Source organism: Aspergillus homomorphus (assembly GCF_003184865.1).
Source record: "Aspergillus homomorphus CBS 101889 unplaced genomic scaffold BO97scaffold_30, whole genome shotgun sequence".
Taxonomy (NCBI): Eukaryota; Fungi; Ascomycota; class Eurotiomycetes; order Eurotiales; family Aspergillaceae; genus Aspergillus; species Aspergillus homomorphus.
Window position 1 is genome coordinate 1 of NW_020291916.1, and position 19624 is coordinate 19624.

General features: G+C 51.4%; 6 protein-coding genes across 6 annotated transcripts; all 6 read right to left on the reverse strand.

The window, feature by feature from the left end:
- Positions 1-847: 847 nt before the first annotated feature.
- On the reverse strand, positions 848-3310 carry BO97DRAFT_372762 (putative AMP-binding enzyme). Its single transcript, XM_025692876.1, has 7 exons — positions 3037-3310; positions 2892-2962; positions 2679-2826; positions 2569-2604; positions 1471-2517; positions 1122-1401; positions 848-1063 (listed from the first exon to the last, which is right to left on the reverse strand). Exons 1-7 carry the CDS (start codon positions 3166-3168, stop codon positions 936-938), a joined length of 1842 nt encoding a protein of 613 aa, XP_025549419.1. The 5' UTR covers positions 3169-3310; the 3' UTR covers positions 848-935.
- A 683-nt stretch (positions 3311-3993) lies between these two features.
- BO97DRAFT_325095 (SET domain protein) lies at positions 3994-4875 on the reverse strand (the record flags this gene model as incomplete). Its single annotated transcript, XM_025691303.1, has 1 exon — positions 3994-4875. A coding segment is annotated over one exon (882 nt), but the record flags the coding sequence as incomplete, so codon positions are not given.
- A 1365-nt stretch (positions 4876-6240) lies between these two features.
- Positions 6241-7335, reverse strand: BO97DRAFT_406990 (phytanoyl-CoA dioxygenase family protein). Its single transcript, XM_025695547.1, has one exon. The coding sequence runs from the start codon at positions 7266-7268 to the stop codon at positions 6342-6344; it is 927 nt and encodes a 308-aa protein (XP_025549421.1). The 5' UTR covers positions 7269-7335; the 3' UTR covers positions 6241-6341.
- A 3495-nt stretch (positions 7336-10830) lies between these two features.
- BO97DRAFT_426528 (uncharacterized protein) lies at positions 10831-11696 on the reverse strand (the record flags this gene model as incomplete). The annotated part of the gene is made up of 4 exons (XM_025697134.1): positions 10831-11004; positions 11072-11362; positions 11444-11505; positions 11597-11696. 4 exons carry the CDS (start codon positions 11694-11696, stop codon positions 10831-10833), a joined length of 627 nt encoding a protein of 208 aa, XP_025549422.1.
- Positions 11697-13291: 1595 nt separating this feature from the next.
- BO97DRAFT_140206 (uncharacterized protein) lies at positions 13292-13686 on the reverse strand. The gene has a single exon (XM_025690093.1). The coding sequence runs from the start codon at positions 13553-13555 to the stop codon at positions 13340-13342; it is 216 nt and encodes a 71-aa protein (XP_025549423.1). The 5' UTR covers positions 13556-13686; the 3' UTR covers positions 13292-13339.
- BO97DRAFT_456382 (U6 snRNP complex subunit PRP24) lies at positions 13496-17894 on the reverse strand (the record flags this gene model as incomplete). The annotated part of the gene is made up of 4 exons (XM_025699165.1): positions 13496-14572; positions 14624-14980; positions 15034-15261; positions 15318-17894. The coding sequence occupies 4 exons, from the start codon at positions 17892-17894 to the stop codon at positions 13817-13819; spliced, it is 3918 nt and encodes a 1305-aa protein (XP_025549424.1). The 3' UTR covers positions 13496-13816.
- Positions 17895-19624: the final 1730 nt, after the last annotated feature.

The window sequence follows — 19624 nt, forward strand, 5'->3', positions numbered from 1 at the left end:
TCCTCCTCCTCCTCCTCCTCCTCCTCCTCCTTCTTCTTCCTCCTTCCTCCCTCCTCTCGCTGAACGACCTAACAACGGTACGTCCCGGCTACATCGATGTCCTACGTGACATCTATTTTTATTTACAGTGCACGACGATGGGATAGATTTCGGATCCCCATCGTTGGAGTACAATGGCGTTTTGGTTGTTGTTGTTGTTGGAATGCATATAAGTATTTCCTCTTTGTGATACGTACGATGTACGAAGCGCAATGGCCTGCCTCCCTGTGCTGTCCTCAGACAGTGGTGCGTGAAGCTCATCGTGGAGAAAACTACCACAAGGCTTCCGATGTCTGACCACACCTCCACCGATGAGAGGCAGTTTCATTTTAGGCGCTTCAGAAGCAAGGGGAGTTTTTCTGTGTTGAGATTTTCTTTTTGTTGTTGGTTGGCAACATTGGTGGTGTTTTGAGCTCGTCGTGAAGAAAACACTATCACGGAGCTTAGGGTGTCCGATTACACCTCCACCGATGAGAGAGAGTGCCAGTTTGATTGGCGCTTCGGGAACAACTGGAGATTTTTGTGTTGAAAATTCTATTGTTGTTGGTTGGCATCAACTTTGCTTGCGTTTTTCAGCGATGATACCCCATTTGCATTTGCATTAATAGCGGAGTTTCCACTTCAAACGACTCCGAATCTGAGAACAATTGCATCCCACCTTGGAATTATTTGGTAAATTTACATTGCATTGTTCACGAGCATAAACTTGTAGTTTCCGGCTTAAGGGCACTAAATCCAAAATGTCCTAGTATCAATAGATACTATCATATTGTGCTCATATGGGCCTATGGTACTGTATATACATGTCCTAAAATCCAAAGCCCCAAGTAATAAATGGCTGTACCTGCAAGATGGCACACGGGAATAGAGGCCATACGTAGATAGCCAGTCCATCATCAAATCGAAACTTTCTTCCCCTCCAACATTTCCACCGCCCTCTCTCGAAGTTTGAATTTCTGGACCTTGCCACTCGCAGTTTTTGGAAATGACTCTGAGGCAGGTAGGAAGAACACGTGTTTCGGGACTGCGCTACTTATTAGCCAGACGCTTTGAATCATGCAAGGTCCGCGAGGATTACCTACCGAGGTGATTGCTCAACGTCTCGTAGACATATTTTTTGACCTTCTCCTCCGTGACGCCCTCCCCTTCAGGGTCACGGTGAATGATGAATGCAGCCACAGCTTCGCCGTATCGTTTGTCTGGGACTCCGACAACTGACACATTCATGACTCCGGGGTAGGCGAGAAGACAATTCTCGATCTCCAAGGGGTGGATATTCTCGCCGCCGCGGATGATAAGGTCCTTGACGCGGCCAGTGATTGTGATATAGCCGTCTGGGGAGATGGTTGCTTCGTCACCGGTCTAGGAGTCGCGTTATTAAATTGGTTTTCGAAGATCACAGAAAAGAAGCCACGAAAGTCAGCCACATACGTGCATCCAAACTTTCCCATCCTCATCTGGAATCATCACCTCGGCTGTTCTCATCGGGTCGTTCCAGTATTCCTTCATCAGGAGGTAGCCGCTTACTGCCAGCTCCCCGCGGACATCAACGGGGACGATCTTGCGGTGGTCGCTAAGATCGACTACTTTCGCTTCCACATGGGGTAAAAGTGTACCAACTGTGTGGATGCGCTTGTCGATCGGGTCATCGGTTGTGGTCATGGCAGATACTGGACTGGTCTCAGTCATGCCGTAGCAGATGGTGAGCTCGGTGAGATTGAGGACTTTGTGGAGCTTCTTCATCAATTCGGCTGGGATGCTGCTTCCTGCTGCAATACCTGTTCGCAGATACTGGAATCCCTCGGATGAGATCTCGCCACTCTCGAGTAGAGTGAGCTCCTCGAGAAACATGGTAGGGACGCCATAGAGGGCTGTACATCGTTCTTCTTGCACCGCTTCGAGGGCTGCTTTGGCGTTGAAGGACTCTGTCGGGAAAACGATGGCTGAACCGTGTGTTCCCGTCGCCATATATCCCAGTACGGAACCAAAACAGTGGAAGAGGGGTGGGGGACAGCAGACAACGTCCTCGGGTGTGAGACGCATGCGATCTCCGATTTGACAGCCATTATTCAAGATTGCGCGATGCGTAAGGCAAGCAGCTTTAGGCATTGCGGTAGTTCCAGAGGTGAATTGGATGTTTATTATATCATCGGGGGACAAATTTTGTGATGGTAGGGAGGTCCCGTCGAACGCAGCATCAGAGGTTAGGGAGGAGTATGCTGTCAGTCCTCTGTACTTCGTGCTATCGAAGCGGCCAGAAGAGTTGTCAACGAGAATGACATTCCTCAGTGATGGGATTGATTCTGATTTCAGGGTAGGGCTCGCAATATCATGGACAATACTCTCCAGAAGTGGCACATTGGTCCGTGGAGGCTTTCGAGGCAAGTTCGATTCAGCACTGACTATCAAATGACTTGTATCGAGATGACTTAGAGCGGCGGTCAATTGTGTAGTGTTGAATGAAGGATTAATAGGCACCTGAACGAATGTTACGATCTCGATCCTCCACAACGACAACACGAGACTTACCAGGATAGCTCCTAACTTGAACAGTGCGTAGGTTGCCTGTGGGAGATCTGGTAAGCTATCACGAATCACTCGGTTTGTTTGGGTATCTATGCTTAAAGCCGGTTGCATACGATGGCGTATTCCATTGAATTTCCCAGCATGACGCCAACTCGGTCACCGGGCCGAACTCCGATGGATTCCAGGCCCCTGGCAAACGCATTGCTTTTGGTGTCCAGAGCAGCATATGTTAGTCTCTCGCTTTGGTGCTTGGAAATGACTCTAGCACCGAGATCGTTAGCGATGGTGATTGGTTGTGACTGGCATGCAGATGCTAAAGTACATACGCTGTTCGATCTCCGTGGAGCTTGACGATCTGCGCGAAGTGGTCGCCAACCGTCGAATCCAGCAACGGGGGCTTCACATGTGGCAACAGGGTCTAGCATTAGTCTCCTTCAAGATTACTTTTTTCAGCGAGGTGCAGGACCTTACCTCTGATGGTCCACGAGCGTAGCTGTGAGTGAGGAGTCCGCGACTCCTAGCTCGGACCAATAACTGGAAGGTCCTCGGAAGCCAGCCTGTTCCCCAGGGTTTGCTTTGAACGAATGAGCTCGAGCGAAACATTGGCAGTATTGTTTGATCAATGGAGCTGCATGAACGCTGCAAGACTGCATCTGGTGTTTGGTACCGAATGTATAGCTCTTGCACCCCTTGATTGATAGGCGGGTCGGAAGTGGTAAAGGAATGTAGGGAGGAAGAAATAAACTGCCAAAACTCGCGACAAGAGGCGATAATGTCCAAGAGACCAAGAAGAGATCCGCCTAAGTGCGATCGAAGGAGAAAAGAGAGTGGAAGAAGAGGCTCGGAGGTTGAGGTCATTTACTTTGTTTCCCCTCACGTGCGAGTCGGAGAGAAATGCGGGGTTACCCAGCCGGAAGGAATCCGGGGAAGGTACGATTAGCATGAAAAGGGTATATTCTCTATATATGTACAGCCATCAAAAAAACCTCTTCCGCTCAATCACTCGCTCAGATCCATGGCTTCAGACTCTTCAACAACTAAGGTGTCCAACTCATCTTCCCCTTCGCTATCCTCTTCAGGGATGAAATCCTTGTCCTTATGATCATCGTTGTCAGGTTCATTCCCATCTTCAACAGTCTTAGCTTCCTCCGTGGCTCCCGACTCGGTGCTTGTGGTTAGCCTTGAGCGTGTCTTCGTGTATGTTTCTGGATAGGAAGGGCCGAATTCTATAGATTTTACAATTCCCCCGACACTGTCGTTATCAGATTCTGCTGTTCGTCCCTGTATCTCTTCTCCTTCTTCCCCTTCCTGTCCTGTCTCTTCTGCCCCTTCTGTCTCTTCTATTCCTTCTGTGGTGGTTGATTCTTCTTCGTCGCTGACTGTCTTGGGGCGCTTGGAAATGCAGTTCGGCTCGCCACACAAGCAGGTCCGATGCTGCCAATATCGGAACCCGTAGTTCACCGTGATCTCCTCATACATGGCAATATCCCGCGTGGCCTCTAAAGTCATGGCGGCGCGGTCCCCGAAAGTCCTGCTCTTGAATGCCGTCGACGCGCTGCACGAGTGATTGACAAACCGAGTCCAGTTGCCCTCGAAACACGCGTCGATTGCAACCTGCTTGCTTGTGCCTGCCGTCTTCGCCTCCCACATAAGGCAGTACGTCTTGTCTTCCACGGCGTCGTGCGGAAGGAGTCGGCCGAGATATTCGCCCAGGATATCCCCTTTCCGGAACGGCCACAGGGCCCGCACTCCAATGCCCATTCCCTCCGTGACCACCAGCTCCACCAACTCTGAAGGGTCGGGTCTCACCCGGCACCTGCAGATATGACTTGACCTGCAGAAATCACAGACTCCCAGGTCATAATTACTCTCTGCGCGCAAAGTTGGATTGCGCGGGACGTGACCATTGGTTTCGGGACCTCCATTGCCGTTGGTCCAATCCCTGACGTCGAAGATATTCTCCTCGATATTGATCTGGCGACACTCCTCGTAGATCGCGGCTTGTGGGCGAGTCCGACCCGGCGCTGGGAGGGCGACCGTGTGCGGGTGGCGGTCCCAAAACTTCTTGGTGAGCTGCAGCGCGTCCTCCATGTGGCGGAGATTGTCGTTGGAGTACGGGAGCAGCAGGCCGCGCCAGTCGATATTGCGCATGCGACCGTAGAACACCAGGCTGCTTATCTCATCTCTTAAGGCTTCAAGCACAGTATCACGGACTCTTTTGGCCACGGGATCATAGTACTGGTCGAGAAGGATTCTTCGAAAGGCCTCCGAGTATGCGGCGATCGCGAGCCCATCCCATCCGAGATAGTCGGGGTGCACCAGCAGAGTGTATTCGGATATGAGACTCCCGCTTCCAGGGGCCAGCCCTGCGACCTGGTTCACTGCCTTACGAATGACATTTTCGGCCTGCTTGCACTCATGCCAGTAAATCTTCAGGTCCGAGTCCCGGGCTTTTCCCTCTCGCACCTGTTTGCGCACCTTTCCGATGCGATTCAGGTCATAGTAGATGTGGCCCAGCACTCTTTGCGGAGTTGAAACATGGTCTGACGAGGAAGAATCTGGACGGCACATCTTATTCTGGTATCAAAAGCAAAGTAAGTAAGATTCTGGTTGGTAAAATCGTAGCCCTAAAGGGACTTTTAGTTTCTCTTCATAGATTGTTGCTATTCTTCACAACCAACGTACCCTCCGGGCTTTATGTACATCGGTCATATCTATGTGCCTTTATTCGTGACGTGCAACAAACCTCTATGTTCGCCTTCATAGTTGTAAGTTTGAAAGGCCATTCGACACCTGTCTGCTTTATCGGCGACGTATTTTTGGGGCCGCTCCATTATTGTTCTTTGGGGGGTTTGTTCTGAGATAGCCTTTGTGTTGTTTCGGCGGAACTGGATAATGGAGGACAGCCTAGGTTGTTGTTGATTTCCAAAACAGATCATAGACAAAGGGTGTCGGACAACAAGCCATCGCGGATGAAACAAGACCTGGGGACTTTCAGTCAGCCGGTGCTCTCACTAAAGAACAACGAGAAGGTAGAGATAGTACTTCGATGTCTTGGCCAACTAGGCCAGGATTAAGGGATCTTCATGTTCTTGCCACTCACCTCTGTTTAAACCGGTTGGTAAAAGCCCATCCGAGACCCAGTGCTAGCCCTTGCCCTGGTTATGTTGTTATCCAACTGCGGTCTCCGGGCGGTTAGCGTAACAATCGATCCTACAAAGGGAGGCAAACAAAGTGATGGTCAGAAAAAGCCAATGTAGTTAACATGAGTGCTTGTCAGATTCGGCATCGAGGCTGGTCTTCTAGGGTTTCGAGACAAAGGCATGCTACCCCTGGTGTCGGGGTGCTAAGGATCCGCTTCCCTTACTATTGATACAGGCGAGTATGCGATAGTCCTGTGACAAGAGAGGATTCCTGTCTGTTTCCGACAGTCATCTAATGCAACCACCATGTACTGTACTTCGGACGCTTTGGGTCCAAACCGAGACTAATGAATGAGGGAAATCAAGCATGCCTCCCAGGGAAGCGAGTCGGGCAAATAGGAGCACTCACAGAAGGTCCAGTGGACTGATCTGTGTATGCATGAGGAGATGGTTAGGGCAAAGGTCGAAAAGCGCTTGGTGTTCTCTGTGTATGTATCTAAGTGGAATAGCATGAGTGACAGTCTCAAGGCGTCTCTTCTGGCATCTTCGCTTATACATCAGGTGATATCAATCAACCACCTGGATTCTTTTCTACACTAATCTCATAATATACACTCCCTCAAACCACCCCGCTCACTGATACAACCTCGTAAACTCACCATTCTCCGGCGGTTGCAACCAATTCCTGCGATCATAATCCGAGCCATCAGCGCCCTCAATAACATGAAACGTATACGCAAATCGACTCCTGTCGCTAGTATTCCTTTGCGACTGATGCACAACATTACCATGAATGAGCACCAACGAACCAGCCTTAATATCCAACATCTCGACCTCCCCTTCCCCCTCCTTGTCGGAAGACTCGACAAACCCAACCGGCCCTTTAGCACCGGTATTCTCCACAAACTCCGTACCCCTCCCATCCGCCCTCCGCACAAACCTCCTGGCGATCCCTTTCCGCGTATGCGAACCCTTCACCATGCCCAACGTCCCATTCCCAACCCCAGCGTCCTGCAACGCAAACCACCATCCAACCGCCGACGGCGGATCGGTATACAAGAACTCGGAGTCCTGATGACTGGGCACCGCGCCGCCGATACTGGGCTGCTTGCAGATGACCATACTCTGCAAGACGCGGGGGTCGCGAAAGCCGAGGGAGCGCGCGATGGCGGCGTTGCGGGCGTTCAGGCTCACGTCGCGGAACGGCGGCGAGAGGCTGTGCAGCGAGTGGCCGATCTTGTTGACGGCCTGGGCTTTGGGCTTGACGAGGGCGCCATTCGCGTCGAAGGCGTCGGGCTCGAAGAAGTACCGGATTTTGTCGCCAGAGTTGAGGAAGTAGTCGTCGCCGACGTGCTCTCTGCCTTGCGTGGAGGCATCGTCGCCGGTGGTGAATTGCGTGAGTGGGTGCGTGTCGAGCGGGAAGGTGTCGAGGAGGTGCTGCGTTTCTTGCAGGCAGCGCTGCACTTCGTCGGAAGTGAGGTGGTTGGGGAGGACGAGGTAGCCGTTCTCGTGGAAGAAGGCGAGTTGGGATGGCGTTAGGCCTTCGGGTTGGGTGGTCATCTCCTGGTTTTATTGTGCGGTGTTGGGGTTTGGGAGAGAGAGGGAGGTTTTGTGGGTGGTTGTGAGGTGGAGGGAGGAGGAGGAGGGGAAGATTGGATATTGTGGGGGTGGGCGGAAATACGCTATAAGGCGGGTGTGATTGGTGCAGTGGCTTATCAGAGTGGCCTGACAGGTGATAACAGTAAACTTGTGCAGAAAAACTGCTGGCGTTGATTTTCCAACTTGTTATTAGTATATTTACTATAAGTCAGGCCTTTTAAGTTATATCAGATAGTATAAGATAGGTCTTGATTGAGATCCCAAACAGAAATCATTCTTGTCAGTTTCGTATTTTATTTACACTTCAAGGTTATCCTTATTAAGATATCTCTGACTTGTCACATGACCATGACTGGCGTCCAAATGGACGGCGGTCATATGACAGTAGCTTGAGCGGCAACCTTAAGTATAGTCCTCGCAGATACTAGTAAATAACCTATAGTATCTCTATACTCATATTTCGCGTAGCATTTGTAATCGTAAGTACAACTTTATGTACACAGCTCAAGCATAATCTATGTAAAATGTATCGCATATACGGCATAAAATACACGTGGTGCTTTCGGCACAGCAATTTCAGACTTGGGGTTTCTTGTCTGAGGAGTAACGCGCGAATTGCCATCGCCAATCCTCCTATATGAAACTCGCATCTCCGCAGAGCATAACAGTGCCCCCGTATTCGGTGCAGGCTGGCGAGACGACTCTGATACATTAGGAACAATGTGTCAGCAGAGCTGGGGAAAGGCTTGAGGAGGCAACACAGACCCCCAGCTACACGGATTTTAACTAGGATTCCAGATCAAGAGGCATAAGGCTCTCTGAAGATTACATATTCCTCAGACTATGTCATTTTTGCCTTTACTTGACTCCTTCAGAGGATTAACAACAGATTAGTCACGAATACAATCTTACCAAGCAAGCAAGGCAGCAAGTGTACTCACAAGCACCTCTTAATCATGTCGACCACCTGTATCCTGATTGGTACCTACAGCCTGGATCTATATGGCTAAGGGATTACTCCTCCTCTCTTCAAGCCAGTGGATACAGTAGCCTCTGGCACAAGTCAAGCCAAAAGCGCAGGCAGTAAGTCCCTGTATACTGGACAAGCCAACCAATCAGCCAACTAATCAGCATACAACCCAGAAGCCCTGCCAGGGTCAAGACCCAGCATCAAGCCTGCGCTTCTGTGAGTTAGAGGTAGATGCCTGTAAGCCATCCTGAGCCGGAGAATTCCATGTTCCGGCCTGCCTCAATCCTTTGTTTGCAGGGGAACATCCCGGTTAAAGTTCCGGCAAGGGTTCTTTGTGCACGACCCACGTGAGGATATATATAGGAGTCTGACAACCTTTATGTTTGGCAAGTTCTTCAGGCCATCTTGACTTCAGTCTAGCATGATTGTATGATCATGCTAGACTGAGGGCTGTTTGGCCCTTTACATTGCTAGCGCGTGTTGCAGCAGATACTGCAAGATGTGTCTGACGTGGTGCTAGCTCGGAGAGATGGCTACCAGCAGCTCGATATTCTCACGCAGAGTTGAAAGGCGGTTGCACACTTTTCACTATTGGATTGACAAACAGCAGAGGTGCAATGGCAGACTTTGCCCTTCAATCACCCACCCAGTTCAGGCCCGTCAGGCTAAAGGACCGGGCCGGCACCAATCCCCATGTGGTTCGGTACTCGGCAAGCATGAGGTTAGTCCTAAACAGGCTTAGCCTTCCCATACTCCAACCATGCGCTGTCGGCATCTACTGTATACCTCCAGGCTACGCCCTCACAGCTTCAACGAAGAGCAAGCAGCCTTCATATCAACCAAAACACTCAGCTGCCTATTATATATGATAATGGTTTCCAGGACTCTCCCGGTTAGTCTGAAGGGTTACATAAGCTCACAAGAAGCTAAAAGACAGCCAAGTCTGTATATAGACTTAGGTAACTTTTATTCTTGGGAGCCAAAAAAAAGAAAAAAAAAGGGTGATATGTGTGTGTTGTACTCACTATATCGAGCTGTAATTTCAGGATCCTCGCTTGATGCAGTCAGTCGGGAGAGTACTGGCATTACTTAGAAGCCTCGCCCCTATCTTCCTCTCTGGGTCTTTTCTTCTCTCTATCATCTGCCTGCCTTTACTTACTCACATATCTGAACCTCGTTGGAAAACCAATCAGTCTCCAACCTAGGATATTGAGAGTAAGTACTGTCGAGAAGGCCCTTTTATTATCACGTATCAAAGACTGATCCACTGATTCTGCCTGCCGTATAGGCAATGTCGTCGTCGATGTCAGTCTGCGAGACCAGTCACTGGTAGGACGGTGTACTCGAACGACAGGAAGTTGCAGCCCGTTTCTTGATACGAGCCACCTCCCGGATAGGTCATTGGTGCGAATGGTGCTGCGGCCATCTTCAGCGCCTTCTACACTGTCTTTGAGGCGAATGGGGCCCCGGCCTTTGTTCTTCTTACTCGTGGCCTATACTGTCTTTCTACACCTTCCTACACCTCTCTAGTATCTTTATCATCCTAGAGTTTGATACAGTGACATACAAAACAAATAAGGGAGTGAGTTGGCTTTAGCAAGCTGAGGACTTCTGCTGTCGGCGCAGCCATATACTAGTTTGGGTTGGCTGGTAGTCGGTTACCTATGGAGTGATGGTGGGTGTCTTTGGAACAGTACTGTGAGAGATTGAAGAGTGACTCGCAATTCATGAAAAGAAGAATGATAACGCCAAATCTATGCCCTAAAACTAAAAAGACTTATATTGAAGATATCTCTTTAAAAAAGATTAAGTACTTCCATGTTATTTTCGATACCCTCTGTTGTGCGTCAATCTATACAACCATGCTACCCCTATGCTATTGGGCTGATATTATGTATGGCCAATTTGGTCGGAAGATAGAAACCTGTCCAAGCTGTGACCTACATGTGCACTGCTTACTTTCGTCTCGAATCAGGATTCCAATAATTGTGTATCAGGTTTCTTGTCATTCTTAATTGACTTTATGCATTAGCCTTAGCTCCTTTCTTCAACTTCCATCGCTTTCCATTTACATATCGTTTGCTAACCAGAACAGCCGTAGAGGATTGAAGATCCTGCTTGCGCCCATTTGACTGAGAAGGGATGGCTTGAGGATCTCATTTGTATCGGTTCATGGTTGGATAACATAGCGTAAGCTGTTTATCCGAACCACTCACTCCATCATTAAGCATACTCAAGTAACAAGTACCACTGGCCCAGAATACAACTGCATTGTACCTGACTAGCATATAACCGTATATATTCCTCTAACGGCATTAAAACTATCACTAAGTACCTATAAGCTGACCCAGCAATAAGCCCCAGCATGCAAAATCAGAAAACAACCCCGCAAACGAACGCAATCACAAACACAGAACCGCAGAACCGGTATTAGTCAATCATCCACCAACGCCAGATACAAGAGGTGAAAGTCATGATCATATCGTATAAGTCTCATCAAGCACAGCCCCACACTACCCGCTCTCCCCAGCTTCAACCCTAACACGTATAGTATCATGAATGATCCGGAATCAACTCATACCCGCCCTCAGAAGGCAACGTATGCGCAGCCAGGATCAACGCCGCAGCACAGACCAGACTCACGCACCAGCTGACGGTACAATAGATCCAGGACTCATCGAGGCGCCAGCCGACGAAGAAGCGCTCCTCGTTGTCGAAGAGATATGCCTAGGTGCCCAGCGTATTAGCACTACCCTGCCAGCGTCCCCACCCAATAGGGGGGGGAAGGACTCACCACAATCCCCATACTCCCCGCCTGCACAACAGCAGACAACAGAATGAACAGACTCAGAGTCTTCCACCCGGACTCACGCAACCGCTTCCCGCCGGACAAAACGATCAGAAACGCAACGATGCTCATCCCCTCCAGCACGACAGCAAACGACATCAGGAACCCGACGGACCGCCACATCGAACAGAAGTACCGGTCCTCGCCGTGGCAGTCCTCGCGCTGCGGGAAGCTGTCGCAGGTGCCGGTGAGCGAGGAGCAGCGGCGATGGAGGCCGTAGGAGTAGTGGAAGGAAGGCTGTACATTACGTCCCCAAAGTTAGCTTTCGGATCTGCTCTAAATCCCGGGGGAAAAGAATTGGGCGGAGTGGACCGTTACCTTCTCGCTGCTATAGCTAACCCATTTTGGGATGACGATGGAGGAGACGGTTAGGCCGAAGGCTGGAGGTGTTTGATTCGAGGTTAGTTTGTGCTGTGCGATTTACGTCGCGAGATTTCGAGACTGCAATCGGGTTCTGGGTCGAAGACTTACAGGCTAAGAATAAGATTAAAGAACCGGTGTAGACGATCGTTTTCGTCAGGAACCCCGTATAATTGCGATCTTCCCCGCGGGGCACGAGATGGAAATCCATGCTGGCGCGGGGTTGATGGTGTCTATGCGATGCGATGAAATCGTAGAAGTAGGCGAGTTGGCGAACAGCGGGCGATAAAGAGGTTGTCTACGTGCTGCAGTGTAGTACGGTAATGAATGATATGGCGATGACGACAGCGAGCCGATAAGACGGCGGGAACGCGCGCGAAAGAACAGCCGGGGAGGAAGGGATTGGGATGGTGGGTTTATCAGAAAGAATAAATTTAGACCGGTGGAATTGCGACAGATGCGAGATAAGAGAAGGAGACAAGAAGATGCGATGCGCTGTGAGAAATAAGAGATTTTGTGGAAGTGGGAGTGGGATAGGATGGGATGAGCTGATGAGGAAAAGGACAGGAGGTCAGGTGAGGCTGTCCTGCCTACTCTTCTTTCTTTAGTTAACTTGCCGTTCAGTTAATTAAGTAGTGTAGTTGGTCAACTCAATTCCCTCCACCACACGAACCACACAAAATAAAAAGACGAAGGGGGATGACAATTCAAATATCAGACACGAGCCCCTCCTCAATCAATTCAGTCCAATTCAAACCAATTCCGGAATTGCATGGTATGTATGTACTGTCCCTCCCACACAAAAAATACCTCATCAGCCGCTCGGCGCTATCGAGAAAGAGACCGACGGGAGGAGGAGGAGGAGGAGGAGGGGTGAGTGAGTATGACATGATGATTCCCAACTGGAAGTACATACCACCAGATGATCAACTCACTCGCCTGAATTATCAGGGGATTCTGAACCCACCCTTGAAGCTCTCAAACTCTAGTCAATCTACAAGTGCATACAGATCCAGCCTGCGCTCGACACTACCATGAGTTATACGCAACATTCCACACCACCACCACACTCACCCTCACAACAACATCCCCTCATAGCCCAAGCGCCTTCCTAAACCACACTGGCACATAAAACCAACCTGCAGCACAAATATAGTACAACAAGTCTAGCAAGTTCAGCACTACAACAAACAATTTCCGATTCCGCTCTCCCGCTTCCTCCCATAAACCAGTTTAAGTTCCACAGCAGCAAAACAACCAACCCTCATACGTTCCGATTCCAGCGCAGCAAGGGGGGAAGAAGGAGGGGAGGAAAGAAGCTCAGATGACAGAGCTTGTTTTGCTCATACAGACCCCCACCACTAATTAAGACAAACGTCTAGTTACCCATCAATCAATCATGTAACTAACTACCAGTAACCAAGAGCTCAGCTACCCAGTAACCTTACGCTAGGAATTGAATCGCACATGCTGGACATTCTGCACTTTGTCCCTCCTATAGAAAACCACCCGTGATATTTGTACAACTACCTAGGTATGTACAGTGCATACAAGCACCGTAGACACATAGTACGATTCTAAGAATCGACTCCCTGTTGGTGGGTATCTTCCCGTAACGCCCGCGGTTTCAATATCCGTCTTCCCGGTTGATATAACTTAGTATGAACTGATAAGGATGCGAAGATGCAGGGATCCCAATCTAGCAACTGTCCGACCCGGTCGGTGCATTCCCAGATTCCACTCAAGTACCTACTTACCGACGCGGTGACACCCCGCATGTCAGTCAATGTGTTCTCACCGGGCCAACGGACGGTTCAGAGTCGGACAATTCTCCTCTTTCCTCTACTTATAAACCTACACTCTACAAAGGCAGAAGAAGATCAGATCGTGTCCCATCAAATCACGTGGGAGAGGTGTCCAGCTCCATACACTGGACCCGTGCTCGTCATTCCATCGCCTATTCGACGGTGAAGCAGAACGGAAAAAGAAAAAGGTATAACCATCTGACCCGAAGACAGAGAGAGATAAGAAAGAAAGAAAGAAAAACAAATCATAAGGAAGATAAAGCATAATCTACATCCGACATCAGGCTGGAGATTCCATGACCGAAGCAAAGTCCATGATAATACACGGCCCCAACCAGCACGAAGATTAGAATAGAAAGAGGAACTGCGTCAGCACCGCGTCGGTGACAAGTTATGGTAGAAAGACACATCGAGGATGGGAATGTAGAAAGGAGAAAAGGAGAAGAAGAAAAGAATCCCAGGTCATCAGCAAGCGGAGAGAGGATAATGCCAAACCCGCCAATGCAATCCAGTGCGCCGGACGCTTTCATCCCGCTCGACTCCGCTGGATCATCGCACGAAAGTCATCATTGCTCTTTTTAATCTTGTGCTCTTCGTCGGGAGCAGAGCTGTCAGTGTTCGTCGTCATCGTGGTCGTCATGGTGGTGTTGGTCGTAGGGGCTCCATTCGGCGCGTGGCTCGGCCCCGGCAACCCGCCGGTGGCTCGCTTCACTCCCAAGTGGCCGCGCTTGCCTCCGCGCGCCCCAGGCTGCGGTGGCCGCTTGATCGGTCCGGTGGGCTGGAGTCTCGCCCCGGATTTGTCAGCGGTTGTTTTGTTGCCCGCGGTGCTGGGATGAGGGCCCTTCTTCTCCGCCGACTGTTTCAGCATTTCCGGCACGCTGCCCACATGCAATCTCCGCCCGGGAGCGATCTCTTCTCCCTCCAGTTTCAGCGACGCTTGGCCAGCAGAGTGAACATCGGAGAACTCGACAATTGCTCCCTGGTGGTCCGGTCGCAGGATAATTTTGATCAGCTTGCCGAATGGCTCCATCAGCGCCCGAATCCGCGCGTCGTTGACCGTGTCGGGAACATTCATCAATCCCAGGGTGCGCGCCGCCCGGTCGCTGTTGGTTACCTCCTCGCCAGTCCCGTTGACTTCGACCGATGGAGATCGCGAGGCTGACACGTGAGACAGAATCGTCGTAGCACTCCGTTTGGCCCCCTGTGGTGTGGACAACTTGACTTGCAATGGGCGCGACCGAAATTCTTGTTCGTGCATTACAAGAGCCGCCTCAGCTTCCTCCTACAAAACCAATCAGCACGATGCGACCATTGGCCGTCTTGGAAGTCTTACCTTGGAAGAAAAGACGACATAACAGAAGCCCTTGCTGCCTCCATCCACCTTACGGGGAATGCGAACCAGTTCGACCTTGCCAAAACGCAGGAACAGCTCTTCCACGTCTTGTTCGCTAGCCTTCCAGTCCAGATTGGATACATGGATCTCACGTCCCTCGTACATTGGCCCATGACGGTCTTGCTTGCGAGTAGGATCGGAAATCTTGGCGACCAGGTGCAGGCCATTTCCAACCGTGGATCCATCTAGCTGGGTGGCACTGTAAGCTTCTCCAGACGTCCTGAACTGCACGTAGCAGAATCGGCGATGCGTATTGTACTTGAGCGACGGGAAGCGGATATCAATGATTTCGCCGTGCTGCAGTAGGTTAGCAATGTTGTCCCCGGGCTACGCACAGAAGGGGAAGTCACCTCACGGAACAAATCACGAATATACTGTTCATCCGCAGTGGGAGGGAAATTGGTGACAAAGAGTGTGGACCCCGAGCCAAACTGGACCTCGATGGTGTGTCCATCAATCATCTTCTGATCACGGGTCTGGGCAACGACGGCTTCGTCCCGGGTGTTGAACTCCATGATGGCCGTCTCGGAACCATCGTTAGGAGCAGAAAGCATCTTCACGCTGTTGATCGTACCGCACTGCTGGAGAATTAGCTTCGTGCTGCACACCCTGCAGAGACGGCAAATGAACTTACATGGCGAAAGAACTGCCGGACCTTGTGCTCCGTAATGCCACGGGGCAATTGCTTGACAACAACGGTCGCATTCTCGCGATCGCGTTGAAGAGCGACCGGTTCAGGCGTCATGAGAACAGACGGGGTGGACTCCTCTGCACGGGCCCGTTTGGCAGGTGCTGCTCCATTCACGTTGATCTCGTCCTCCCGCTTCCTCTTCTCCGCTTGTGTAGCCTGCTCAATGGCTGCAGCTTGTTGCTCAGCCAGCCGCGCGGTCGCCTCCCTTGCGTCCCGCTCGCGCCGGGCTGCGATGGCTTTCCCCGCCTTGCGGGTTTCAAGGATCGCCAACTGCAGCTCATCGGAGTCCTCGTAATCCTCACAGTGGGCGATGTAGACTTGCATAATCTTCTCTGGCCAGTCCAAATCCGTCCGCTTGATAGCCTGCTTCAACACGGCGGTGGCATAGCTGGGGTTGGGGGTGCGTCGGGCGGCATCAATGGTGGCTTCTCCCTGCACAAACTTGCTCCAGGAAATGAGCTCCCACTCATAGTAAGTCAACCAGAACTCGTAGCTGTTGCCACGACGGCCCACCAGACCCTTGAAAGTCTCCCGGGCACTATCCCAGCTGCCACTCTCACTCAGATAGCGAATATAGATGCGTTCGAGACGAAATAGGGGGTCACCCTGATAGTTCCGGCCGTATTTCTTTTCGCCGAGCTCTTGGACGCTTTCGATAGCAGATCGAATTCCAACCTCCGCCACGTCGATGTCTTCATCGGTCGAATCAGACAAGAAAGCCTGCCGACGCAGATAACTACACCAGGCGGTATGAACCTTCAGGACCTCTTCCATGCCTCCAACGTCCAGCAAGCCCGTGCTCGTGGCTTTGTGCTTGATGTCCGCAATCTTCGCAAAGGTCTGTCCTTCGCGCTCGGAGCTCAGCAGATATTGCGACCAGAGGGTGCCTGAACCGGGGCAGTGGCGCGTCGCACGGTCCAAGGTTGCCATTGTCGAGGTCTTCGTGTTGCCGTGCATCGATTCACGAACAAGGTACATGATGAGGTCCTCCCACATACAGCAATCGGTCGGAAAGCGAAGCACTGCGCGCTGGTAGATCGACTTGACAAGTTCGAAATTGCCCGAATGCCGTTTCCGACGGTTCCGACTCAATTCCCACTCGAGATACTCGGTGAACAAGATATATTCTTGTCCCAACTCACCGGCCTCGGTCGCGTTGCGTAGCTTGATTTCGAACTCTTCGCGAGCGGAATATTGCTCCTTGGCTGACGTGCCGTGTCTCCCGACCATGTCGGCCATGATGTTTTCGTAGTTCGCGTTGTAATAGGTCGATACGAAGCCGGAGAACAGCTGGAAAGTCTGGTCCCAGGTGGCGTGGGGAGTCGCAAGGCGAACATCGAAGAAGTTTCGTACATGATTAACCTTCTCCTGCGACGGGTTGCGGGCAAGATCCTGGACGACCAAGTCGAGGAAGCGATCCCAAACTAGATGACTGTCGTGGATTCGCCATTGCGTCGACTCAGCTCCTCTATGCCAGACCTCCAGGACTGATGGCCATGTGAAAACTTCGCGCCCGACCATCCGATCTTCCTCGGTCCAGGAGCTTTGACTCGCATCGCCATGAGCCGATTTGTAGAGATACAGCACCCATTCTCCGTAGATACCCCAGAGTTTGGTGCTACCGTACTCTTCCTCCACGGACCGCTGACAGAGCTCCATGACGGCGATGCGTTCTTCCACCGATTGTGCCAGCATACTCTCATCCTGGATCCACTCCGCCCACAGATCCTCGCCCATGGCGAAAAGCTTGTCCATCTCCTCGCGAGCGGTGCGCATGTCCTTGAGAAGATCGTATTTGCGCGGGTCCCCATGGATGTCCGGGTTAGTGGGCGGATAGACGTGGTTGACAAAACCTGCGTGTAGCAGACGGATAAACCGGACGTGCGCTTCGTACGACTGTGGGTTTTCCTGGATCTGTGCAAACAAGTCGGTCGCCTGTCGTTGGGCGTTGGGAACCAAGGAGGTATCCAAGTAGCTTCGTTGTGCGCTCTCCCGGGGGCCATCAGACATAGCGATATCGAACGAGGATCGTGGAGTTGGTGTGTTGTGGGAGATGGGGTTGACGTGGGGGAACATGGTGGAGGGTGACAGCTGGTTTTCGTATCGTTCATGGCTGCTGCGCAAGAGAGGGGCGCCGGGACGCTGGGGCTGGTGATGCTGCATCGACGCTAGATCGGCCAGTGTGTCCATACCCGGAGTCGAGGGTTGTCTCGCAGGCGGCAAGTCGGTAGCCGGGGGGGTTCCGCTGCCACTTCCCATGCTGGGACCAACCTTGGGGCTGTTCGCGGGCGGTGACGGATCTGGCAGTTGATTCGGGGCGTACACAACTTGCGCCAGCGGCGAGGAGGTCATACCCTGCTTGGCCGCGCCGGGACGAGTCTTTCGCAAGGGTTTTGGCGGCGGCGGGCCTGAGGTCGGGACCGAGGCATTGGTCGCGGGTGTAGACCCCGCGGAGGGCGTGGTGCGCCCGGACTGTGAGTTCGAATCCTGCGGCGAAAGGAGGGAGTTGATGTCCATCATCAAGGCTGTGGGATGACGAGCAAGAGGACAAGAGCAAAACCGGGACGGCAGATATCAAGCAGAGTCCAAGCGCCAGCTAGGGTGCTGACGTAAGTTTTAAGACTCGAAGGGGAGAATGGAGAGAGAGAGAGAGAGAGAGAGACAAGGAAATAGACGAAAGAAAACTCGAATTAAAGAACCGTCACAAGTGGCCTCATCAACGAGTCCATTCCTGCACTCGTCACAACCTGGCCAGATTCTTTGAGGTACAGTACCGGAGGATGGAGTGGCGTTTTCTTGCTTTGGAATATCCTTGTTCTTGGGGGTGGTGGTGGTCTAGAGGGAGGGTGGATGGAAGGGGATCCGTTCGTCACTGTTTCGGGGGCCAGTGAGTGGTGAGTGGGCTGGCCGGCGGGAGGAAGACAACCGAGGAAATTAAGAGGTGAAGAAGAGATAAACAGATAAAAGAGATCGAAGAAGAGGAGGGGGAGAAAAGGTTCGAAGAGTCTTTAAAATAGGAAATAGCCAACAAGAAAAGCAACCAAGCAAATCAAAGTTGATGAGGTATTTGAAGACCTCTCGGATTTATTCAGGCCTTTATTGATTGATTCGCAGGTGGGAGGAAGCTTGACGAGTTGGGCGCGTTGCCAAAGGCTGCGAGAGTGAGGCGCTGGGCGGACGCAGAAGAGAAGAACCAAGACCCGTAAAGAGATTAACGAGCGAGCGGACGTCTCGCTGTCTGCCTTGTCTAATACTCTTATGGAGGGGAAGGGGGGGGGGGGGGGAAGCAGAGGGACCGGGAGACGAGAAGTAGAAGGGAGAGGGGAACAGAGACAGTCTCCAACACACTCGCTCCAACCAGAGAGAACTGATCTTGGTCCGAGCGATAGGGAGGAAGCTAAAAAGGGCAAGTCAGCGGCGGAGCCCTTTGGGCGGGAAAAAGATGGGGAAATAGTGGGTGGATGAGGAGAGGGGAGGAATAGGGAAAGACAACACGCACGGGATGTCCCTTTGGGGAGTTGGTGAAGATGGAGAGAGAGAGAGAGAGAGGGAGAGAGGGAGAGAGAGAGGGAGAGGGAGGGCCGGAGGAGAAAGGGAGGGAAGAAGAGGAGGAGGAGGAGAGTTGAAGAAAGACTAGACAGCAGAAAAAAACGGATGACCAGAACAAATGAGGCAGAAGAAGGCAGGCAGTGGACGCGGTGGAGTTTGAGCAGCAAAAGAAGGGTAAAAAAAAAATAAACCAGCTCGGCATCCGAGCAAAAGAGGGCGCGATAGCAACGAGCAAGCTTGAACAATCAATCAGTCAATCAATGAACAACAATAGCAACAACCACTTCCGCCCTGTTTGACCCAGACCAAGCAGGGTGGAGAGAGACTGAGACACGACTGATTACTGTCTTTCTATCCGGCTGTCTGTCTATTACGGTTCTTGTGGATGGGTTTTAAGAAATTGAACCTTCTACAGAAAGGAAGTGGTCAAGTCATTCCACCCCCCACTATGGGAGTGGGAGATGATATCGGATCGGTTGACGATGGCGGATGTTGGTATGTTCTGTAAGGTCGGGACCAAGTTGATCCCAACTTCTGTTGCCTCGAGCAGAAGCGACCGATGCTAACATCCGAACATCTGATAAGGCAGTGACCTCCCAAGACATACTGGAAATAACCTGACTGCCTACTTGTTATGATTTATAAGAATAGAAACTGCAATTTTGAGAGGATCTCGACTGCGATGGATTCACGGGTTGTGT

Coding starts and splice junctions, on each gene's coding strand:
- BO97DRAFT_406990 (XM_025695547.1), bottom strand. CDS start 7,268: ATGACCACCCAACCCGAAGGCCTAACGCCATCCCAACTCGCCTTCTTC.
- BO97DRAFT_372762 (XM_025692876.1), bottom strand. CDS start 3,168: ATGTTTCGCTCGAGCTCATTCGTTCAAAGCAAACCCTGGGGAACAGGC. Junction 2,963..3,036: donor ACGCTCGTGGACCATCAGAG/GTAAGGTCCTGC, acceptor CCACATGTGAAG/CCCCCGTTGCTGGATTCGAC. Junction 1,402..1,470: donor ATGGGAAAGTTTGGATGCAC/GTATGTGGCTGA, acceptor CGCGACTCCTAG/ACCGGTGACGAAGCAACCAT.
- BO97DRAFT_140206 (XM_025690093.1), bottom strand. CDS start 13,555: ATGCTTTATCTTCCTTATGATTTGTTTTTCTTTCTTTCTTTCTTATCT.